The 24,571-nt window shown below is 37.8% G+C and overlaps 1 protein-coding gene and 1 long non-coding RNA gene across 2 annotated transcripts; one reads left to right on the top strand and one right to left on the bottom strand.

Annotated features, from left to right (window-relative positions):
• Positions 1–4,679: 4,679 nt before the first annotated feature.
• On the bottom strand, positions 4,680–5,443 carry LOC113315562 (vicilin-like seed storage protein At2g18540). The gene is made up of 2 exons (XM_026563825.1): positions 5,375–5,443; positions 4,680–5,303 (listed from the first exon to the last, which is right to left on the bottom strand). Exons 1-2 carry the CDS (start codon positions 5,441–5,443, stop codon positions 4,680–4,682), a joined length of 693 nt encoding a protein of 230 aa, XP_026419610.1.
• A 14,492-nt stretch (positions 5,444–19,935) lies between these two features.
• Positions 19,936–21,257, top strand: LOC113317709. The gene is made up of 3 exons (XR_003343875.1): positions 19,936–20,494; positions 20,585–20,665; positions 20,755–21,257. It is a non-coding gene; the product is annotated as an uncharacterized LOC113317709 (long non-coding RNA).
• Positions 21,258–24,571: the final 3,314 nt, after the last annotated feature.

The following is a 24,571-nucleotide window of genomic DNA, read 5'->3' on the forward strand; positions in this document are numbered from 1 at the left end:
GACACGATTGACGTCTCGTGTTGTAATTAGTCAGTTGTTGACTTCATGACTTCATGGGATGATGAGTCTATGTATTTGCTGAGTTGAACATGATTTTGCAAAATGTTCTGAGACTCATGAATTGAACGTGTCTGTTGAGACAGAGGTATAATGCTCACGTTGATAGTTGAGGCGAGCAAGTATTGCTCATTCGATAAATTGTTGAATATTGAGGGTTGAACCAATATTCCTTGGTTTGAGAAAATATTGTTCATCCGAGCAAGTGTTGCTCGTCTGATGAATTATTGGTAGTGTGAACAAAATAAAACATTAATTAGAATACTGATAGTTGACCCGAGTATACTAAAATGATGATCATGAGATCGTCGCAAAATTATTAGCGTTCGAATATGGAATTAACTTGAAGAGCAAGAACGGAGCTTCCGACAAGTTCTTTAATGAACTTCTACCACTGTAAAAATCCATGCTCCCTCCAGGAAATGAGATGATGAAAAGTACATATTAAGCTAAGAAGGTGATGAGAGATTTGGGTTCAGGTTACGTAAAGATACATGTATGCATCAATGACTGCATTCTCTATAGGAAGAATTACAAGGATCACATCAAGTATCCCACCTGTGGGGAATCAAGATGGAAATTTGACGACACCATCCAAGAGGTGCATGAAAAAAATTCGGCAAAAGTCTTATTGTATTTCCCAATTATCCCAAGACTGAAACGGCTGTTTCAATCAAAGAGAATTGTCGAATATTTATTGTGGTACGACACCAGAAAGAAAGAAGAGGGTGTTTTAAAGCATCCGGCGGATTCACCATCATGGAAAAATATAGATAAAAGATATCCCATAATTCGTGATAATCCTCGAAATCTGCGGCTAGGCATTTCGGCTGACGGGGTTGACATAAACAAAGGCATGCAAAAACAGCACAGTGTGTGTCCAATTCTGACAGTGATTTACAACTTTCCTCCAGAGTTGTGTGTGAAGAGAAAGTTCACCATGTTGTCATTAATTATCGATGGGGGGCCTCGTAAGGACATTGATGTTATGTTACAACCGTTTGTCGAGGATCTCAAGGAATTGTTTGAGGGAGTCGAATGTTTTGATGCGCTGAAACGGGAGAAGTTTACTCTACATGCGGTTGTTTTATGGACAATAAATGATTACACGGCTCTCAGTACACTGTGTGGTTGCCCTTACCATGGACGAGACGTTTGTAAGGTGTGTGGGAGAAATACTTACTATGTCAGGATAAAACATTGTAGAAAAGAGGTTTATACCGGGCATAGAAGATACCTACCATACGATCATCCATTCAGACGTTAGAAGGGGTTCAACGGAAAAGAAGAAAATGAAAAGGCTCCGGAACTTATGACCCCGTCATAAATATACAATGAGGTAAAGTCTATAAAAAAATAAATGGAGAAAGGGATGGAAGAACATTGTGGTGGAATTCGTGCAGGATAACCGTGGAAGAGGTGGAAAGATGAAGAGAATCGAAAAGACTATCGACCCAAAAAAGGGGAAGGGGAAGGAGAAGGGAAAGGAGAAGGAGACCGAAAGTCCCTACTGGAAAAAGTTTAATATATGGTTTTGGCTCCTCCCCTACTGGTGGTATCATGTTGTCCACCATTGCATAGATTTCATGCACGTCAAAAAGAATGTATGCGAGGGTATCGTTCGAACATTGTTGAACAATGAATTTAAGTCGAAAGACCACCTTGCTGCTCGAATGGACCTGAAGGAGATGTGTTTTAGAGACGAGTTGCAACCTCGGGAAAATGGCAAAGGGGGATATATACTAAAGGCAGCATGTCACTCATTAAGCCCGGAGGAAAAGGACAAGTTTTGTGCAACATTATCCGAGATAAAGGTTCCACAAGGGTATTTTTCAAACTTTTCAACCCTTGTGAATCGAAAAGATCGAAAGCTTATCGGACTAAAATCGCATGATTATCACATGATAATGCAGCATTTTTTTCCTATTGCAATTAAATCAATTATGCCGCAGCCAACAAGATATGCTATTATCAGGTTTTGTTTCTTTTTCAGGGCAATATCTAGCAAAGAAATCAGGGTGGCAGAGCTAGAAAAATTGCAGTTGGATCTCGTTGTGACGTTGTGCTTGCTCGAGAAATACTTTCCTCCATCCTTTTTCGACATCATGGTTCATTTAACTGTGCATCTTACAAGGGAAGTGCAAATTTGTGGTCTTGTATTCTTTCGATGGATGTATCCGTTTGAAAGGTGCATGAAGGTCATTAAAGGGCATGTGCGAAACAGAAATAGACCTGGAGGAGGCATTGCTGAAGGGAACCTTGTGTAAGAGACAATTGAGGTTATCAGTGAGCACCAACAAAGCATGCATGATACAATCGGAATTCCACCAGACAAACTCAACACATCTGACACTGGTGAATATTCTTATTCTTTCAGGGGAAAACCAATGTCAAATCCTAAGTTTCCTCGTATTGATAATGATTTGTTTGATAAAGCGCATTTCTATGTATTGCGGAATTCGCCTGAAGTTAGTCCTTACATTGATTAAGTATAACTAGATCTAACCAAATAACCTCATTTTTTATTTAGTTTTTGATTTTGTGTCCAAATTTTTGTAAAGATAATAACATTAATCATTGCACTGTCCAACCGACACCAGAATTTCTTGAAGGCTAAATATCCTAGTATGAGTGATAGACAGCTAGATCAAAAACATCGTGAAGAGTTCGCTAAATGGTTACAGAAAGTGGTAATAGTTTGCAGAAAATGTCACTCTTGCTATATGTAACTTTTGCGTTGAGAAGGAGGCTAATCCTTATAATGTATTTCAGGTTGAGAGTGAGTGAGCAGACTCTAGGGAAAACTTCAATCAGGACTTAAGGTGGCTATCAATCCCACTGAATGCACAAGTAGAGACATACGAAGCATATCACATCAATGAATACCTGTTTCGCACAAAATCTCATGATGGTTCCGTTAACCAGAATATCGGGGTTTACGTAGAGGCAACTGACACGAACATTAGAAAAGCGAGGATTACCCTTAATCTGGCGGATTATTATGGTGTTTTACAAGAGATATGGGTGCTGACATATCATTCGTTGAAAATGCCACTTTTCAGGTGTAAATGGGTTACTAAAGCAGGGGTCTTAAAAGACAAACTTGGCTACATTTTGGTTGAGCTTGATAACTTGGGACTCCAGGATGATCCTTTAATTGTAGCCTCCCAAGCTAAGCAGGTATTTTATGTGCCAGACTGGGAAAATAAAAAATAAAAAGTCTATTGTGTTAGGTGCACCTACCCAAATCTGGAAATATGCTGGTGATGAAGCCGACGAGGAATTCAGTACGACAGTTATTTGTCGGAATGAGTATAAATTGTCGAAGGTAGATAAACTTGACCTGCAAAGGACATCCAAGGATGATTACTACCGGGAAGACATTAAGGGTAGAACTGCAAGGAAAGCACCAGAACCAACAGCAGACCCTGCTTCTCAAACGACTGCATCTAAGCGATAATGAAGCCAGGTGATAGAATGTAGTTCTTTGTGTTTGCTAATAGATGAATGATTAGGTTGGAACATTTTTTGGTTTTTGTTCAAGGAACTGGTTAGTGTAAATTATATACTCTTAGCCTTTGTTTTTGGTTTTGGGTTATACTATTTTGGTAATGATGATCATCATGGTACTGAATTTGGTACAAATTTAAGTCAGCAGTTTGAATTTTCATGTTAACTAGAGAATGAATGTATGGATTGTTGAAAAAATTTGATTCTTAAATCATGGTGGGGTTTGTATGCAGATGGGTTTTAGCAATGTTGGATGAGTTTGGATTTGGCTATACTGATTGTTGAATTAATATTATGTCATGTTAGGATTAGTAGTAATAGTACTAGGCTTGCACATAGATTTTTTTATAGAATTGGGCCTAAAATAGTCTTTGAATTAATCTTACTCCAACAACATTTTATAAACTGGAGTAGTACCCTAGTTTACACCATCTTAACCAGCATTTTATATACCCTATTGATTCACTAATTCAGTCGTTCCTACCAATCTCTACTTTACAATCATTGAAATTTTAGAATCATTCATAAAGAACATTGCTTGTTTGTACATCTATTGTATTCAATCCATTACTACTGAAATCAAAAAAGCAAGAAAAACTGACAAATTTCTTCAAACCCTTCATACCTACATCCATCACAAGTTTAATACTACTGAAAATTCAAACAACTAGAAGAACACAACTAGTTTAATTACATCTAAAGAAGCAAACAGAATACCAATTCTAAACACCCGAAAGGCTACCAGTGCCATTACAACTTTCCTTTTACAACCAAAGTTCAAAGCTGCAACATTACTAATCTACCTGACATAAAAGGTTTACCCACCATAACCACTGCAACTCTCCCAGCTGCTATCCAAACAATGCACCTGCTGCAAACTGAACCCCAAAATCACCTTACATCTTCTAAGATCTTCATCAACACCATGCATCTATCAAACAAAAAATAACCACCAAATGTCTGAAATTGAACCTCATTCTCAATACACTTCTTCAGCAACATAAAATACCATCAACATCCCCACAAGTTTTCACGAAGATGCACAAGAGAAATAGTAATCAAAATATCACATTACTCTAGTTCTAAGGGATTTGACAGTACCTATAAGGCAATCACCAAGAATCGCCATCATTGTTGCTGTTGTAGTTTAACTCATCATCTTCATAGTAGGCACCAGTACCATCATCATTGTATGAATATGTGTAGGGATCTTGGAGATCATCATCTTCGGTTTCTTCTTCCTCATCTTCTGTTTCACTGCAAACCACCATCTCACCGTCGGAAAAAACAGGCTCTCCATCGAGGTCTAACCCAGGAATCTCCTCTCCGTCAGAATCCACTTTCAGGGGTTCTGACATGGTTCGAGCAAACTTACGAGGGTTGTTCTTCTTTTCGGAGAGATAGCACTTGTACATCACATCTTTAAACTCTTGCCTTTTCCTCTTCTTCCTCTCTTCTTCTTTTGCTCTCTCATCTCTCTTCATCGAATCATCACTGCTCTCCTCATCTTCTACTCCTTCACGGTTCTTTTCTTCATCTTCACTATCACTTTCAGTCGCACTGTGAGTTTTCCCCCATGAACACTTCCACTCTCCTCGTCGTTGAAGCTTCTTCCTGTGTCGACGTGCCTCTTTGGTATCCAACTTTCTCATCCACAACTGAAATTCCTCATCATTTTCAACCCTTAATCTTTCAAATTCTTCTCGCTCCTCTTGCTCTTTCTTCCTTATCTTATTCTGATTCAGAAAAGGAATCAACTTTCAATCTCAGAGCTTGATAAAGTCCCAATTGTCAACTTTGCACGTACCATTGCATCTGAATCGGGTGGTGGCTCGTTTTGATTTCCATTTGCTGAACTACTAGCATTCTCTGCCATTATCTGTTTTCTTAATCTCTATTTCTATGATTTCTTCTTTTGATATAATAATTCGTTTATCCCCCTGCCTTGTTTAAATAATGGTAGTAGCTTAGCCATAAATGGTCTTTTATGGAGCTTGGTCAAGTGTCTGTCGCTTGGCTATTAATGTCATTTCAATGCCATGCGCACCCCCTTCAAAGCCATCATTACTCTGCTAAACCCTATTTCCAAAGCCTAAATCTAGTCGCTTAATTAATTAGCTTTTACTCCAATTAATAGGTGCATTGTTAGGTCAACCGTTTGGTTTTATGCATTCATAGAAGGCAAGTCAATCAGATGAGTTATTTATAGCCATTCGCTGCAGGTTAACTTGGCAGAGCATCTTGGACTTATTTTTGTTGTTGTCTTCTTGTTTGCTGTTGAATCCATTAAAACACTTAAGCACCAAAATATTTTAATGGATTCAGCAGCAAACAAGAAACAACAACAAAACCAAGTCCAAGCATTAGTACTAGTGTTTGGGATTAAAGGGGTGAAAGAGTAGTAAAGGAGGAGAAAATGGAAATATAGGTTTGGGGTAAAAGGGATGGATGAGTTGCATAGCATGAGGAGGAAGAGGAAGAATTTCTTCTTTGTGAGTTACGGAGCATCAAATGATTCATTTGTAGATTGTAACTATCCTTTGGTCCCTATGGAATAGCAGAAACAGGTTATTGTAACTAATCTTAAACAACTATAGATGGGCAGCTTGGTAGATTGATTCGTCTTGTTACCTACCTCCTTCGAGTCGAGACCATGCGTTCGAATTTCAGCAGAAGCTTTTTTATTTATTTTTTGAAAGTCAGCTAATGACTGTTGGGCTGGAGAAGAAAAAGTCCCTCAACAGAGTTGGGCCAGTGTTGTCGCAGTTACATCCCATTTCATGTATACCCATACCCAGTAATAAATAGAACCGGCGTGTCTATCAACGCACACTATGGACACGCATACTTGTGCGTCTAATAAAACCAGCTTTTTAACCACGCATATAAACCAGCGTGTCTATAAAACGCACACTATGGACACGCATACTAGCGTGTCCAATAAACCGGACTTTTTAGCCACGCAATACAACCGGCGTGGCTATAAAACGCCCACTATGGACACGCATACTAGCGTGTCTAATAAAACCAAATTTATAGCCACGCAAATTAACCGGCGTGTCCGCAAATCGTACACTATGGACACGCATACTTGCGTGTCTAATAAAACTAACATTTTAAACACGCCTCAAGTGGCGTGACTATTTTTATGGACACACCACAACTGGTTAACGTGGCCATAGACTAGTCTGTAAACACTCCCAATCAAAAATTAAAAGTTAACGTGACTAAACGGTTGATATTTGGACACGCTACTAGCCCTGGCGTGGCTGAAAGCACTTATATTAACACGCCCATAGAACATGGCGTGTCTATAGGGTAAAAGTATACCGTATAGACACGCCAAAACCAAAAAGGCGTGACAGGGAAATTTATATCTGGCGTGGCTAAAGGCCATTTATGTACTAGTGCTATCCACGATTCTGAGTCATGAGTTTCCGACAGTTAGTGACAAGCCAAGAATTCAATGGGGTGGACATGTCCACAGCGTGAGCCCATTAGCTGTTTTCAGCTACTTCTTTACATGAACAGCATAGGACGTGTGTTTTTGTCCAGAGTTTGCACGCTACTTCGTCCGGGATGTGATGCACGGGACACAATTCTTAAGGAGGTGCATTTTCCTATCTTAGTTAGGTTTCCAAGTTTTCTTCAAGAAGAGGTTACAAAACTCTATATATAGGGAAGCCTATAGACAATTTGATATATCTTCTACTCACTGTTTTTCTCCCCCTTAGGGGGGAGAACTATCTCTTTTCTATATTCTTTTTATTGGAAGGATGAATTCAAAGTTCTAATTGTGAAGCTCAATTATTTACAAGTTTATTTAAAGTTAATCATTGTGGATTGTTTTTACTATATCGAAGGTTTATCATTGATTCTTAGATTGGTTTGGGTGGCCAACTATATTAGTCTATTAATCATTCTAATGCTAGTAGAGAGTTGAGTCGATCCGTAATTGTCGCTTATCTCCTACACAAGTAGAAATCATAAGACCTTGCGGAGGGATTCTGTGGAGCAATTGCGAGTAAAGACAACACCAGTAAGTGGACCGAGCGTACCGAGTTTAACTGCTGGGATCAAACCTAAATTCATAAAGCTTAATGGGTTCGGGGAATTACATCTTGTAAGCGAACCTCAATGTGGTTCTTTTGAATAGAATCTGGTAGTCGAGCGCTTCCGTATCCGGTGATATAAGGAGTTTTGGGGATAGCTAAGCGTACCTGCTATTCTACGGTTGGTGACAATTGATTCTAACAAGAGATAAACGGGCACAATGTTGAGTTAACGGTTAGTAACGGCGAAGGATTTGTTCATTATCTTTTTCTTATTATCCTTTTTATCCTTATTTTATATTCTCGCTGATTTAAATAACATATCAATTGCATTATCCTCGTGGGAACGATCCTTACTACCGCTTTATTACTTGTTAATTAGTGGAAAATATCTTATTACTTTGTTGAGTAAACGACGCTCATCAGGAATCATCTCCGAATAGATGGTATAACTTCCTAGCAGTAACCAACTCTTTTACGACGATATGAACAACCTCGCAAAGTTGTGCTGAACCGCATAGTGACTGCCTACATACGTACCCTCTCTGTTGCTCGAAGGGATCAAGCACGACCGTATCTCGTCACTTTCGGTTTAGATAGTATGAACTACCTCACTGGTAGTAACTATCTCTCGTCATAACAATAACTATCTTGGCGTTAGATAGTATGGATATTATGAGAAGCATAGCAACAACCATCCCTAGCCCATCATATCACCTACAACTACCTTAATAGTTATAAATTAATGGCAAGATGTCAACCTCTGTACCTGTACATGCAACTTGAAATCAACAACAAACTACATCTGTGTTGTATGTCGCTATATATTTATATTTTGTGAGTTCCATAAATCCAACACAACTGATGCGATTAAGTCCAATGAATTTAACAAAAAAAATTTTATAATAAAAGAGAAGAGCAGCTCAACTGAGCTACCTTCTCGAAGGAACAACAAGGTGATCATCTGGGATATGGCTAGCACCAAGATGCCCCCCCCCCCCCCCCCCACAATAATTTTAGAGTTATTACAGTTATCCCTAATATCATGGTTTGGAAAAGACTGTAAGGCATACAAAAGTAACTGGAGATTAGGACCTTTCTAGTTAAAGTTTTGAAGTAAGGGAGAGTAACTAGATAGCCTAGCTAAGTTGGCAGCAGTAGTGTTTTGCTGTGGAGCTAGCTTTGTAAGCTTTCCTAGAACAAAGTCTATTGCTTCAAAATTACTGTCATTGCTCTGAGTAAAACCTCCCTGAAAAGTCAATGTTTGTCTGTTGCATTTCCTTGCCCCTGACCAGTGCAAGTTGAGCTCCTCTGCTTGCTCTGCCTGCTCTGCTGAGTCTAGGTGTAGTGTCCTCGATGTTCCTTGCTCCCATACATTGACCTGTGAATGACATTGCCATAAAAGCAAAGTTAGTATAAGATGGTAAATCACTATTAGCCATGTTATTGTTTACTTCCAAGATGTGTAGGCTAATAGTGATTCCAAAATTTTCTTTATTGTTTCTGATCATACTGCTAAGTCTTAAGTTCTGATCATTGGAATTCTCCTGGTAGTAGAGATTATTTAGAATATGTCGTGGGTTATGATTAACTCTACAAAAGGTACACAGATGTTGAGTGATTTTCAGAGCAGTAGTAGCAGCAATAGGGCTTATGCTCCTGAAAACCAAATCACGTCTACCTTTCCAGATGAACCAACAAATAGTAGCAAAAGTAGCATTCCAGCTAACAGTGGGATTGTTGGGATGAAACCAATTGTTGAACCAATCAATCATGGAAGGAATTGTAAGCAGTAAACAGTTTATGATTCTCCCTAAAGAGTTTTGCCCAAACATCAGAAGCAGCTGGGCAGGCCAAGAGAACATGTGTGATGTCTTCAGGAGCACTCTTGTAGAAGTTGCATATGGGATCAATGTAGTTCAGAATGCTGGCTATCTTGGCATTGGTTGGAAGAATGCCATGGGCACATTTCCAAGTAAAGAGTTGGATAGCTGGTGTAGTATCAAGTTTCCAGATTTGCCTCTAAGGAGCTATGAGATTATCATTAACATACTTGTCATTAATTTGCTTGTCATATAAAGATTTGTCAGTAAATTTCCTTGTATGAGTTAAGCTCCACCTTATAGTGTCTTCAGTGTTAGGGTTATGGTTTGTCTGGAGAATGATGTTTTAAATATCCTAGGTAAACTAAAAATCTAGGATGTCTGTGTCCCACTCTCCATGGGTATTGAAAAGTTGATTGATTGTTTTGAGGCTTGAAGTGCATTGGGTTTTTTTTTATATTATGTAGGCAGGTTATGAATCCATCTATCCTCCAAAATGTGAATATTTTTGTCATCCCCTATCTTCCAGATGTAGTATTTTTGAATGCAAGAGATGCCTTCCAGAATTCCTTTCCATATCCAAGAATCATTATTCTTTGGCTTGGTGGTCATTTTGATAACTTCTTGATTTGGATAATGAGATGCCTTCATGGTGCTGCTCCAGAGAGAGTTTGGTTCTTCAATTAACTTCCGTGCAATTTTTGAGATCATAGCTAGATTAAAATACTCCATATTTTTGAATCATAATCCCCCTATATCCTTTGGTTTGTTGACAGCATCCCAAGCAATGTAGAATAAGCCTTTAGATTTATCTTGTTCCTTGTTCCACAAGAAGTCCCTTTGTATAGCATTTATCTCTTTACAATTACCTTTTGGGATCTTGAAGCAGTTGATTTGGTAAATGCTAGAGGTTGAGGTGACAATTTGGATCATAGTAACTTTTCCTGTTGTTGATAAATTAGTTTTCTAATCAGCAAGTCTGTGTTTTAGTTTATCCACACAAGGCTTGAAAGCTTGAAATTTGCTTCTATTGGTGAAGAGAGGGGAGCCCAAATATTTATCTGTACTGTTGATCCTTTGAACATGCATGGCATCACTTATGCTGTCTGCAATGTCTGGAGCAGTGTTTTTGCTGAAGAAGATTCCTGATTAGCAAAGTTGATCAACTGTCCAGAGGATTGACCAAAATCTTGGAAAATCTTGATGAGATTGTTACATTTTTCCATATTGGTTTTGCAGAAAATCATGCAGTCATCTGCAAAGAGGAGGTGATTAATGGCAGAAGCTTCATTGCAGATTTTTGTTCCATGAATAAGATCTTGAGACTCTGCAAAGATCAGATATCTAGAGAGGGCCTCCATGCAGAATATGAATAGGTAAGGAGATAGAGGATCTCCTTGTCTGAGACCTCTAGTTGGTTTGAAAAAATTTCCTGGGGAACCATTTACCAACACAACAAGGTTGGTGGTGGAGATGCATTGATGAATTAGGTTGCACCATTGAGTGTTGAATCCCATTTGAGTCATAACTTTGATGAGGAATTCCCCAGTTGACCCTATCAAAAGCTTTGGTCATATCAATCTTAATGCCCATGGTACCATTAGCTCCTTTTTTCCCTTTTGTGGTATTCATATGATGAATAAGTTCATGAGCTATTGCTATGTTGTCTGAGATTTCTCTGTCATGTATAAAAGCAGATTGGAATGGGGATACAAGTTTGGATAAAAAAGGTTTGAGTCTTTGAGCAAGAAGTTTGGATATGATTTTGTAAGTGGTATTACATAAAGAGATAGGTCTGAATTGAGATGGGGTACTAGGATTTTCAGTTTTGGGGATTAGAGAAATGAAAGTATAATTCATCTCTTTAAGAAGGTATCCAGATGTGAAGAAATTTTGGACCATGTTGGTGATGTATTCACCTACAACTTCCCAGTTGGCTTGAAAAAAAATTGGTGGGAAGCCATTAGGGCCTGGTTTCTTGTCTCCAGCCATACTAAATAGAATATTCTTGATTTCCACTGCATCAGGGGTCCTTAACATATTACTATTCTCAGTGTTGGTGATAGTGGTGGGTATGAGGTTTACGAGGGATTGATTGATGGTTATAGGTTCAGCAGTGGCCATAGTGGAAAAATGATTGGTGAAGCAGAGAGCTATCTCATTACTGTTGTGAATCCAAGAGCCATCTTCTTGTTGGATTGAGACAATTTTATTCCTTCTGTGTCTTTTCTTAGCAGATAAATGAAAAAAACTGGTGTTTTTTTCTCCAAGCTTGATGAGCTGATCTCTGCTTTTAGTCTTCCAAAAACTTTCTTGAATGTTTTGCCAATGTTCAACTTTCTTCTTAGCCTCTATGATAGCATGTCCTCTATTATTGTTAAATTTATTTTTAGTGATCCATTCCAAGTGTTGAAGACTGTCTTCTAGTTTGGTTTTGATATTACCATATATTACCTTGTTCCTAGCAATCTTGATAGCAAGAGAACCTTTATACTGAGTCTTCCAATATTCAGCTATGATTTCTTTACAGTCTTTGTGATCAAGCCAAGGACCAAAGAATTTGAAAGTAATGTGTCCTTGCTTCCAGTTAGGATTGGTATTGAGAAGAATGGGGTTATGATCAGAGCCAATTGCAGGAAGGTTGGAAATAGTGGAATTTGGGCGGATTTCAAGCCAACTTTCATTGGCTAGCCCTCTGTCTAATCTTTGTTATGTGAGGTGAGGGCCTACTCTTTTGTTAGTCCATGTGAATGTACATTCAGTGTAACCCAAATCAGTAAGATTAGCAGCTTCCAATTTCTCCAGAAAGATGTTAGCTTCATAAGAATCAATAGAACGTTGACTGAATTTTTCATGATCATGGAATACAAAGTTTAGATCACCCATTATCAGCCAAGGTAGGGTATTAATCTTATCAGTTTTTTCTATCATTTTCCAGGAATGCACTTTATCAAGGGTAGTATAAGGACTTCCATAATAGCATGTGAATAACCAAGGTTCCCATATATTAGGATAGACTATGGCACTAATTAATATGATGGTTTGAGAAGTCTTGTATAGTGACCTTTAGGTTGGTTTTCCAGGTTAAGACAAGGCTCCAGCAATATTGGATTTTCCCCTAGGTTCAACAAACCAAAAATTAGTGACACTTATATTGCTAAGGATAGCTTTATTTCTAGTTTGTTGTTTGGTTTCAGATAAAAAGAAGATGTCAGGATTATGTTTATTTAACATATTATTCAGATGTCTACTAGTGTTTGGTTGTGCTAGGCCTTGGCAAATCCAAGACATGACAGAGTAAAATTGCCAGAAGTAAGAAACAGTAGGATAGGTGAAAATGATAATTAGGTATCCTAAGTATGTAGTACTATGATGCATCATGGTAGTGTTATGTGTACTTAAGCTATACTTGAAAGTTGTCATGAAAGCTAGAGTAATCTTGATAAAAGTAAATTGCAAGCATTAAGTAAGATAAAAAGTTAGAGTAAGAGTTACCTGATGAATTAGGAAAGGATTTGCTCCCTCAAGGTGTCCATTAGTCATATCAGTCAAATGATCTTCCTCCATTTGCATTGTTTGAGTGTTGCTCTTCTTGGTAGGTTGAGTTTGGTCCCAGTGATGGAGGAGATGTCCAGAGGCAGCAGGGAAAATGAAGAGCTTTCTTTTTGGATTAATCAGTTGTGGATGGAAAGCAGTGTCTACAGCCTTAAGTTTAAACTCCTTCTTTCTTCTTTCCCAGAGCAACTTTTTCTGGTTGTTGAAATCGTCATTGATTTGATTTTGAATATCAGCCAGAGAAGGGAGGGACTCAAAAACATTTTTTTGCTAACTGCTTGGTGTTTGGGTATTGATTAACAATATTGATTTTTGGGAAAATATTCCCAGGGATGATAGTATTCTCCACACCATTCTCAGAAGTTGGATGATGGTTCCTAGCAGCAGCTTTGATGTTGATACCTTTCTTCTTCATCAATTTGTCCTTATTCCTACTACTATCAATGAGTTTTTTATGTTTATTTTGACAGGCAATAGCTTCAAAGTTGGTAGTTGGAATTTCTCCATTGATGGGTTGATGTAATCCAGCTTTAAAGATGATGTAATCCTCTGGACCATCAATTTCTTCTATGTTATTCTTGAGGATGGCATGTCTTTGAGATAGTCTCATTTTGATAGGAAACTCCTCAGCAACATCCATGTCAGTGTAGTGTCTTATTTTGATATTATGTTGAGGGCTACTGGTGTTGGAATTGTTTGGGATGTAGGAAGTTGAGGGATAGGAGTTACTAAGATTTGATGGATGGGTTTTATGGGTAACATTTTGAGGCTTTTCTGCTTTTTCCTCACATAGTAGGCCAGGGTGATCAAGAATTATGCATACCTTGCAAAATGCAATACCATTCAGAGCGTATGCCATTTCAAGCCAGTATGAGATGGTAGGGGTTTCATAAGCATCAATGCCAAATTTTAGAGCTCTGGTTACATCAATGGTTAAAAGCACCTTTAGATTCTTTTCATCTTCATCTCTCCCATAAGATTTCTTAGCTTCTTGAAAGATTCCAACTGGTCTGATGATGTTACTCATATAAGGGATGATGTGCCTTGGAACTCTTTTAACCAGTACCCAAATCCTTACTCTGTAGAAATTTGCTTCATCAATAAAATCAGGGCCAGCAGGTGGTAATTCAGTTAAAACTATTAGTTTGTCAAAAATTCCTCTGGTACCTCCTTTTTCAAACACGTTGTAATCTTCTATGCTACCAAGTTTGATAGAGTAATAGTTTCTTCTCTTTTCCAAAGATTCACTTCTGCATTTGTCCTGAGCTCCTAGTTTGAGTTGATGAACCTTGAGATAGTTCTGGTTTCATGGGATATTTTGCTACAATATCTGCCAATGAAGACCCATTGCCAATCTTCTTTCTTTTTAGGTAGAGTATTCTCAGAATTGATAAAAACTTTTGGAAAAAGGTCTTCACGGATGTTTAGAGAAGAGTTCATCTGTTCTACTAGATTTTCAACTTGATCTGGGGATTTAGTTCCTGAGGAGGAGGCCATGGAATGATTTTTAGTGATGATGGCGGTGATATGGATGAATGACATAATGGCGGTATGAGTAGTACTTGAACTAAGAACTTTAATTTGAATTTTGTGGTGTAGGTATGTTTTGTACTTAGGGTATGTTTTGTTGTTTTGTTGCAGGTGATAAGGATGATGCTCTATAGTCCAAATGTAATCAGAGACGAAGTACAAGTACCATGTGCTATCCAAGTGATTCCAGTGCTTGTATTGTTTGGCTTTGCTGACTAATTTGATGTTGTTGACTACTGGCAAACCTTGTGAGAGAAACCTGTCAATAAACCAATGTCCAGAGCAAAACAATATATGCTTGTGATAATAATTTGTTAGTCCGTGAGTTCTATTTATGGTAAAAGATTCCATATTATTATCAAAGGTATTGATATGGCCATTAATGAGGTATTGATATCTACTGTGCATAGTGTTTAGACCTGTTACTATGATATCATGCTGAGAGAAAGGATTGAGGACAGAAAATTGCCAGATAATGAGTAAAATATGCCATTGAGAGGGAGGTATATTTATCCTTAATTGATGTATGTGATTATCAACATTGGGATCAAATTTGAAAAAGACTAGAGGGGTGTCAGAGTACCATTCAGATGGGTTATTGAGATCATTCAGCGTTATATATGTCTGAGTCGTGTACGTGTGCTTGGCTCGTGCATAGAAATTAGCAGATATATGTACCGAATTCGACATTGAGTTAAGAATGGATTTGTGGGCTGGCTTTTGCATGACCAGAGAAGCGTTAGCTTGCCAATCAGCAGTGGTTTGTGGTCCAGACCGATCTGTGATCATTTGAGTTGTGAGCGTGTGGCTGGTATGAGCAGTCAAATGCACCGAACTGTTGTTAGCGCCAAGTGTAGTGTTAGCCCACTTCCACTCTCCATCTGTCAAAAGAAGCAGATAATGTTTAATTAGTGATACAAATCGGCAGTTTAGCAAACTTAGGGTGTATGCAATTATGGTCTAGTTGCGGAAAATTTGAAACGGCAGAGTAGGGAAAGAGTGCTTTAGTGATGAAAGGATTTTTCTTTTGGGAATCGTCGTCATTAAATGTTGAGAAGTCCCAACATCAGTTGATGAAGACCTTTATAATCTCTTCTTCCAGTGTTAGAAACTGTTCTAACTTCTCATTCTTTTTCTCTCTATTTTTTTTGTCAATCCTGATAAAATCAATCCATTCAACATGGCTAATCCTGAGAGTGATGTAGATCGAAAAGGAAAACGCAAGATGGTGGAGGTTGATATAGAGCCAAGAATTCACTGGTATCCCCGAGAATATGCCGTCAATCGATTTCCCTACGAAATTGCATTCCCCCAATGTTGCGAATCGCCTGGATTTGAAGCAAACTTCTCTTGGTATTTGGATGATCTGCAACATAATGTGAATGTAAAAGTCGAGGAGTGTCTGCAAGGAGATGATCCTCCAGGAATTGTGCATGAATTGTTGGTTGATTCTCCAGTTGATCGTCTTCGACAATACTTCAATCAGCCCAAGCCTGCTCCCATCAATCAGGATACTAGTAATCCGTTTGTATCTGAAGATGCTACTGTTGGGTGCGGTGAAAAAAGGTATGTTACTGGAATTCCCATATTTGCAGATCATCCTCAAATGGGTTCGAAGGAGGAATGGGTGTTGTATGCTTTTCACCCTAAGTATGGACCATTCGAGGTGCATGAGGGCGTTGTTGTTGTTGCTGACCGATTCATGGTATCTGGATTGAGTAGAGTTGGATTTCGATCTGTAACTCTATCTGCTGATGAGAGATTTGTGGTACGTCAATTGGCTAGTCAACCCTGGCGATATGACGAGCCAATGCGCTTCCCAGTGATGGATTGTCTCTGTCTCGCTACTGGTAAGATTGGTCGAGCGATTTTTACAGGCAAGGGAGAACCAGCAACCGATCCCTCCTCCGATCCATTCACCGATCCATATTATCCAGAGTTTGTTCCTGAGATGAATGTACCTGAGACTCCAGAGAGTGGACCTATCAGTTCTCCCAATGATGCTGAGGCCAGTGAGGTAGATGCTGAGAATGAGGATCAATCCCCTGTTCCAAAGCGGCGTAAAGTTGATCCAGTGATTCACGTGACTCGAAGCCGATCCCGTAGTGTTAGTCAGGATACTCGGGGTAAGACTCGTCTCAGTCTGCAATAAGAGAATCAACCATCCTTCTTGTTTAGCTACCATTTTACATTTGCTATGGGTTTTACTGATGGGTGTGGGTTGATGTTGAATGTTATATTTGGGTCTACTTTTCTTGGTTTTTTGAATATTTTTGGTTTGTTTGTTTGTTTAGTACTTGAACAATTTAGGTTATTTTCTGGTTTATGTGTTGTGTAAGGATAATTGTGGTTCTTAGATTTGATTATCTTGGTATTGGAATGTCTTGGATGTTTTTGAAATTTGGGATAATGCTTGATAAATTTGAATTCATGGGGAGCCATTTCATGATACTGTAGAATTTCTTTCAATGAGAGTTGAATGTACCAGAGGTTGTTGATAGAAATTGTATGCTTAGTGGTAAAATTTGTGGGATTGTTATAGCTTAGATTGATGAGGGATTTTGACTCAATCAGTGATTGTGTTTGGATATTAGAGGTGTGAATCCAATGAATGAATGAGTTGTAGGCTTTAAGATTGTCATCAGAGAAGTCGAAAACAAGAAAAGAGTCTAAGAAAGACCATGGATATGTAGATACATCTTTGACAAGGTTTCTAGTATTCTGATTCATAGAGAAGTAGTTTTGAGAATTGTTTACTAGCCTAGAAATTGATGTGAACTTAGAACTCTCTGTAATATTTGTGGTGCCATTGCTGCCTGAGATGCTTGTGGTGCATGTGAGTTCTGTGGTATCTGTGATCTCTATGATATTTGGGATGCCATTAAACTTTGAAAAATTGTTAGAATTCATGTTGCGGTTGAGGAAGTTGCAGTTGTGATTGCTCATTATGAGGACAAGAAAGATTAGAGATTTGAGAAGAAATGATGAAGAATTTCAGAGAAAAATATATAGGTCCGGCATGAATTTCCGATAGGAGCCGACAGAAACTAGCCATTAAGAGACTAAAATACAAAAGTAACGGCTACAAATGGCTTGAGAGAGAGGAATAAGGGAAATCAGGCAGGGAGGAGAGAGAAGGAGTCGTACACGTAGAGAGAAAAGACATCATTTTTAACAATGAACTTAACATACTCCTCCAAGCATTCAACGATATCAAAATTATTCATACAATGGCTGAAAATATAGAGATACACAAGTGGAAGTCCAAGCCAACAGTATAGTATAATTTAATACCTTCCGTTTTGATCCCCAGTGCACTTAGTGGTATAGTGGTATGTAATATCAATATCTACGGGTGTATAAGGTAGGTACTCTATCATCGACCGTAGGAAATGTGTATATCTTTTTATACATCTTTTCATGAACATAACTTGGAAGTCCAACTCCTACCAAATCTAATAAAGGTACTGTTCAAAGCAAGTCCGCATAAAAAATGATCAATTAGTAACATCTGTGCATGCAATAAAACAAGGTTACACAAATTGGGAATTTAAAATGCAACTTCCTTTTATAACTCTACTAGTGGCTTACCTCACACTTAGCCTTTAACCTATGGACTTTCAATTCAGCATTGTTAGAAATTCCTTTCGTTTTCAACAGCAAGGGTATGAACACCCAACAGCCTAGCAATAACAAGGTTCACATTGGAAAACATCAAAATAAACGGTATCGACACTCGAAACTATTTAGCTAATTTGTTGATCAAGGGACAACCGTTAGCTAATCCTTACATCAAAAAGCACAATTTTATACCATCGACCTCATCCAATAAATGGTGCACAGTATCATAAAATTCTTAGAGTCAGTAGACGGTTCCCGAATTTGACTAAACCCACACCGAAACAGAAAGAGGAAATAGAAGATTAAAAGACAAGAGAGATAAATATCGACTGACCATTTATATCCTATTTCCTTTCTACCAATATAAAAGTAAAACGGAATCAAAATCTTTTACAAGATTTAATTCTACAAAATCAAAAACGGTAAAGAAGATGAGATTGGTTTATGGATTAAAACCAGAATGGAGTAAGACACATTTTCCTTATAAAAACTAATCATAAAAAGACAAAGTAGTACCATAAGAGGTCGTGCATATCTCATTTGTGTCGATTTGCCGGTAACAAATATGCCGGCTTTAATGCCAATAATGTTCAGAAAACATATAAGCTAGCAGTACTCATAAATTAAGATTACACAAAATTGGTTAAAAAGACCAAAATCAATAATTCTTGGGTGAAAAGGACATTTAGATTTTGATTCTGTTTAAATGGACAAAAATGTAAAAATAACCAGGAAAGTAAACAGTTTCATCCTACCCATTTTCAAATAATTTTTCTTATTTTTAATTTACATCAAGATGCATCTGATTTCGTCCTTGCTATTTTTTAAGTTTAAGTCAGGATGAATCCAGTTTTATCCTTGCTATTTTTTTGGTGTCCATTTCACCCATAATAATTTTTACTCGTCCATTTGAACCATGTTTTAAAAATATTTGGATAAATGACCCATTTTCCATAAAGATTAGTACTAGATGCAACGGTAACTATTTTTTTATTTTTTTCCCATCACACTCGATCTATTAGTCTTGATAATTTTGGGAGAATTGTAAAATGAGAATACAGTTGTATATACTCCTTTCCCTGTACGGGAAACTTGTAAACTAAAGGAAAGTACCCAAAGGGAAATAAAATGAACAGCACATTCACAAGGGGATTGTGGTTTCGGTTTTAAGCCATATAAATTTCCAGTTTTTTGGTTAAATAGGCCTAGATTTGAATTCCTGGGTAGGGGTAAGCATAAAAACCGGAACCGCGGATTTGATCCGTATCCGTCCGCAAAATTGCGGATTTCACCCAAACCGCAAAACGTATGGACCGGACACGGGTGGGATTCTCAAATCCGCACGTTTTCGCGGTTTGGGTGCGGTTGAATATTGAAAACCGCGGATTACCCGCACCGTAGGTTAGTAAAGTAAAACCTTATAACATAAGACAGGCCCAAACCCCAATTCAATAGCATTGGCTTCCACTAGGCTTAAATGGGCTTCCACTAGGCTTCCAATTCAATTCAATAGTAAAGTAAAACCTTAAATGAGCTTCCACTAGGCTTTACGCAACGGTAGTAACGACTACCAACTAAAAACACGATGCCAAAGACAGGCCCAGATCTCTTTTTTTTTATCCCTAATCCGCGGTTAATCCGCAACCGGACCGCACAATCCGCGGATCCGCGGATGATTGGACCGGTCACGGTTTGATTTTTCAAATCCGCAGCTTTGACGGTTTGGTTGCGGGTGACCCCTAATCCGCAACCGTCCATCCGTTGCACACCCCTATTCCTGGGTCTAAGACAAGCAACTACGCCAACCTTTCAAATAGCCATATATTCAAATTTATGGTTTTAATAGCCACCGTGTCCATTCTGCCCAAACCCAAACTAACATCTAATACCCTAAGTTACTATTAAGCCCTGAAGCCATCTTCTTCTGCGAGAAATAAAAATTTGTTCCAGATTCCATCTTCTTCTCCGAGAAATACAATCTTTTCCAGCACCACCGTGTCAAATCTCTCCGATCAATTCAACTAAAAAATGAGACGATTGACCCCGACATAGACCAATTTTAACTCAAATACATCATTTGTTTTACTAATTGAAAAACTCCAAGTTGCTGAGAAACAGCCATCTTCGTTGTTTTCTCTCTAGTGTTCTTGCTTGAAGAAAACAAGTATCATCTCTCACTTCTCAAGAACAAACCCATAAAAGTGATCTATGGGTTGACTTGTTTGATTTTTTTTTTTAATTCTTCTCTTTGTTATGATGCTAATTGGGTAAAGTTAGGGTTTTTCCTAGGTCTACATCAGATCCATAATGTTTCTGCTACTGGAATTGATAACAAATAATAAATTGGTATGATTTCAAGAACATTTTTTCCAATTCATACCAATTATTTAAAAACAAAAATTTATTAACGGTGTTTGTTGATTAATGGTGGTGAAGGAGGAGGGTGGTGGTGGTAACCGTGGGGGATGAAATTAAAAGAGGTGGTCGTGATTAGGGAGCAAGTAAGCAAGTAATCAGGTATGTCTTTACTTTTCTCTCGTTTCTGGTTCTTAGCTTATTAGGGTATTGAAAATGTTAAATTTTTGGTTGGGGTTCTTGTTCTATAGATGCAAAAAATGATAGCATGGCCGAAAAAATATTTGGAGAGATAAAGGAGGGTGATTCGGTTATCGTAGATGTGATGGTGATGGAAATGTGACATTGCTTAATGGTAGTAACAGTGAGATTCCCGACGCACTTACCCCATCAATTCCTGTGTAAATCAAATCCCCTCTCGGATAGAGCTTTTGCGCACATGGTGTCTAGACTTATTTAGCTAAATTTCAAGCAGGTATAGTAGCAGTGTATTTACATTAAAAAGGCTACACATATACAACAACTTAATTTAGTGGAGGAACCTGTGATACTTTTTGATGAACCTTGTGCTATAGTTAATCCAACAACCATAGCTAATAATAACGCATTATCCACAAAAAGTACAAGATGCACTTGAGTGCATAATACATATTCTGACAACAAAATAAATTTTGGTCAATTTGCACCCAAGGACATAACGAATATATTTTTGAATTTTTGTTATTTCATTTTCTTTCTTTGATACTTGTTTTTACTTGATTTTTTTGATGGTGAAAATGGTAGTGGAATTATTGTTTGAGATCAACAACTAGTGATTTTGGTTGTGTACAGGTGATTACTAGGATATACCGTACATAGATTTATCCGCGATGTACACAAAATGTACGTGAGTGCATAATGTATATTTTGACATAAAAATAGGTTTTTTCCTGGTTGCACCCGAGTGCATGATGTATATTTTTTTGATTTTTATAAGAAAAATGTTTTGGTCAGATTGCACCCGGATGCATCATACATATTCGTATAGAAAATAAATTTTGGCAGGTTGCACCTGAATGCATAATGCATATTTTCATATGAATAAATTCTGGCCATATTGCACCTAGGTGCATAATGCATATTTTTATTGGAAATAAATTTTGGTCAGGTTGCACCTGGATGCATAACGTATCGTCGACATGGTTTAAAATTAAATTATTTTTTTTCGAATTTCATATCAACAATGGATCTTGTTTTGTATAGATTTTCGAGCACTTTCCAAAAATATAAATTTCATTAAAATCCAACTTATATTCCGGAAGTTAAGACCTTTCTCGCGATTAATTCAAAATTGGATGGAGACAATAAATATGAGAGAGAAAAGCATATGATAAAGAATAAAGTTTGAAGTAAAGGGCATAAATGACTAAATTTTTTTGTGTCTTTTTCATCCAGACCTATATTTTACAAGTCCATTACTCCCACATTTTATGGGATTTGGCCATATGACCCATTTTCCGTTTAAATTTCACTCAGCACTGTACGGGTATATATATTTAGATTAATATTGCAACATCAATTTCTTAACTATAGCACACCTGTAGATCAAGATCACCATCTCAATTCCTTAGCTTCATGACATGTATATTATTTAAAGTAGCCATTATTTTAATCAATAGATCACATTGTACTTAGTAAAGTTCGATCTAGCCAAAAATATCCATTAAGATGTCTAGTCACTACCACTTCACAACCTACATAGAACGACACTTACATAATCCCAACAACACAAAACTAAGTTTCGCTGTGTAACCCTTGTGGATTATGTGACCACATGCATCATTATTGGACAAGTTAGTATTAGAGAAGTATTATGGTGGAAGAGTTCCATCTTTCATCCTCCACGCCACCGTGTGGATGGAAGTGCAAATGTAGTGGTGGAACAACAAAAACACTAATCTTAATGGCGCTTAGTTGAGCGCTAATCAGAATAGTGCTAAAAAAACGCTAATCAGAATAGCACAAAACGCTATCCAGAATAACACAAAACGCTATTAAGATTAGCGCTTTTTTCTCAACCATTAGATTTCCAATGACTCGTTTTAAATCTAGGGATAAAAAAAACGTAATTCTGACTAGCGCTTTGTGCTATTCTGAATAGCGTTTTGTGTTATTCTGATTAGCGTTGAGCGTTATTCTGATTAGCGCTTTTCCTCTTCTAGTGCGCTATTCTGATTAGCGTTGAGCGCTATTCTGATTAGCGCTTTTCCTCTTCTAGTGCGCTATTCTGAATAGCGTTTTACGCTAATATGATTAGCACTACCATGGATTTCACGGACCATTACACGAAACCATGGAACACTGCTTGGATTTTACATGAAAAATGCAAATTTGGAAGCCACTAGACTTGACATTCCATGGTTTTTCCATACTTGGAATATGATGGATTCCACCATAAGACTTGCTCTTAAGCATTCTTTGTTGAGACTTACAAAATGTAAGATTTGATCAAGACACCCATTTTATTAGAACATACCTTTACTGCCAGCCGCGATTCCAACCATATATGAAGACGTGCATTTACGCGGCGCCGTTAGCACAACCAAAAATTACTAGTATCAAATATAAATGAGATAGCCTTTGTGTTGTACTCAATCCCTCTCATAACTTCTCGCTTCCTGCAAATTTAGATTAGGAAGATACCCGAATTACCAAATTTGGAATCACAATTCATAGCCATTCATCACACTTCATTTGAACCGCAATGGACCACTTTTCTTAACCTGATTACTAGCTGATTTTTCCATCTAAATCCAACTTAACCAGATTCATATCAAATTCTAACCCAAATTTCGTGTCTGTATTACTTCCAAAACCTTTATTAATTTTCTATTACATGGCAGGAACACAATTTTTTCCACTGATTTACAGACTAAAAACTGTTTCCAAAACCTAATTTCTCGGTACCCAAAACACTAGCCAACTCAAGCAATTGATTAGTAGTTCTGGTGTGTAGAAACTCTCATGAGAACTCATGAAGCGAAACAGAGCATTTTCAGTACTGGTTCTTGGGGTCTTGAAGACCAAAAATCGTATATGAAAACTAGAAGAAAATGGAAAGGGTTTTTTGTCAACAAAACCAACTCACAAAGAACGTAATCAGCAAATCGATGTCACCAAATGTCCACAAAGCTTACTGATTTAAATTTTCAATCATGCTCTGAAGCTTGAAAGAGAAGAGCAAAAATCACGGGAAGGAAATGAGAAAATAAGGCAAAAAGGAATTCCCCAAATCTAAAAATCCCCTATTTCCTTCTTTTTGTCCCGCCTCTTCTTATTTCAGTAATTCAAGAGTAGCATTGCTATTGTCAAGCAAATTGGCTAAGTGAAGCATATGGCGAATGAATAATCAAAATGAGCTTAAGGAGTTGGCCTTGATGATTGAAGCACAATGATTGACCGTACATTGGCTTAGAGCAAGAAGGCTGCAGGGCCAAGATGGTCGTGCACTGGATCAAGGCCAAGTTCAGAAATGCGCAACAGTGGTGCAATATGGCTCAGATGGCGGTTATAAGTTGGTTATTGGATTCACAAGCGTGCCAAAGGTGCGAGACAAGTTGGAAGGGCTATGAAATGAGTTTATAACCTTATTAGAGTGTCCAAAACCGTTTGGGACAAGTGCAACATGAATTGGCTGGACAACACAAAAGTTAGCAGTTGAAAAACAATGTTGGCGGTTATGGAACTACCTTTTGGGACACACGGTTGTTCTATGTGTGTGCAAGTGTTGTGCATGGTTTTTTGCCCTTGTAACCACTGTATAAATAGTGTAGAGACATTAGAAAATCAGTAGGTTCACATATAAGAAAGTTAGTCTCATTGTTTGAGAGAATAAGGCATCACCAAGAGGATGATGGCCTGTTTTGGTCCATGTGATGGCCAGGTTTTGTAATATTCCTTTAGTGCAATAAAATGAGTTTGTTGCATTATATCTTTATGTTCTTATGTTGTTGATTTGTGTGAGTTGATCAATTGGTTTGATGCATGGCAAACCTCTTATGCTTATGGGGGCATAAAGAGTTAGAGAGA

The sequence above is a fragment of the Papaver somniferum genome, chromosome 10 (genome assembly GCF_003573695.1).
Source record: "Papaver somniferum cultivar HN1 chromosome 10, ASM357369v1, whole genome shotgun sequence".
In the NCBI taxonomy this organism is placed as follows: domain Eukaryota; kingdom Viridiplantae; phylum Streptophyta; class Magnoliopsida; order Ranunculales; family Papaveraceae; genus Papaver; species Papaver somniferum.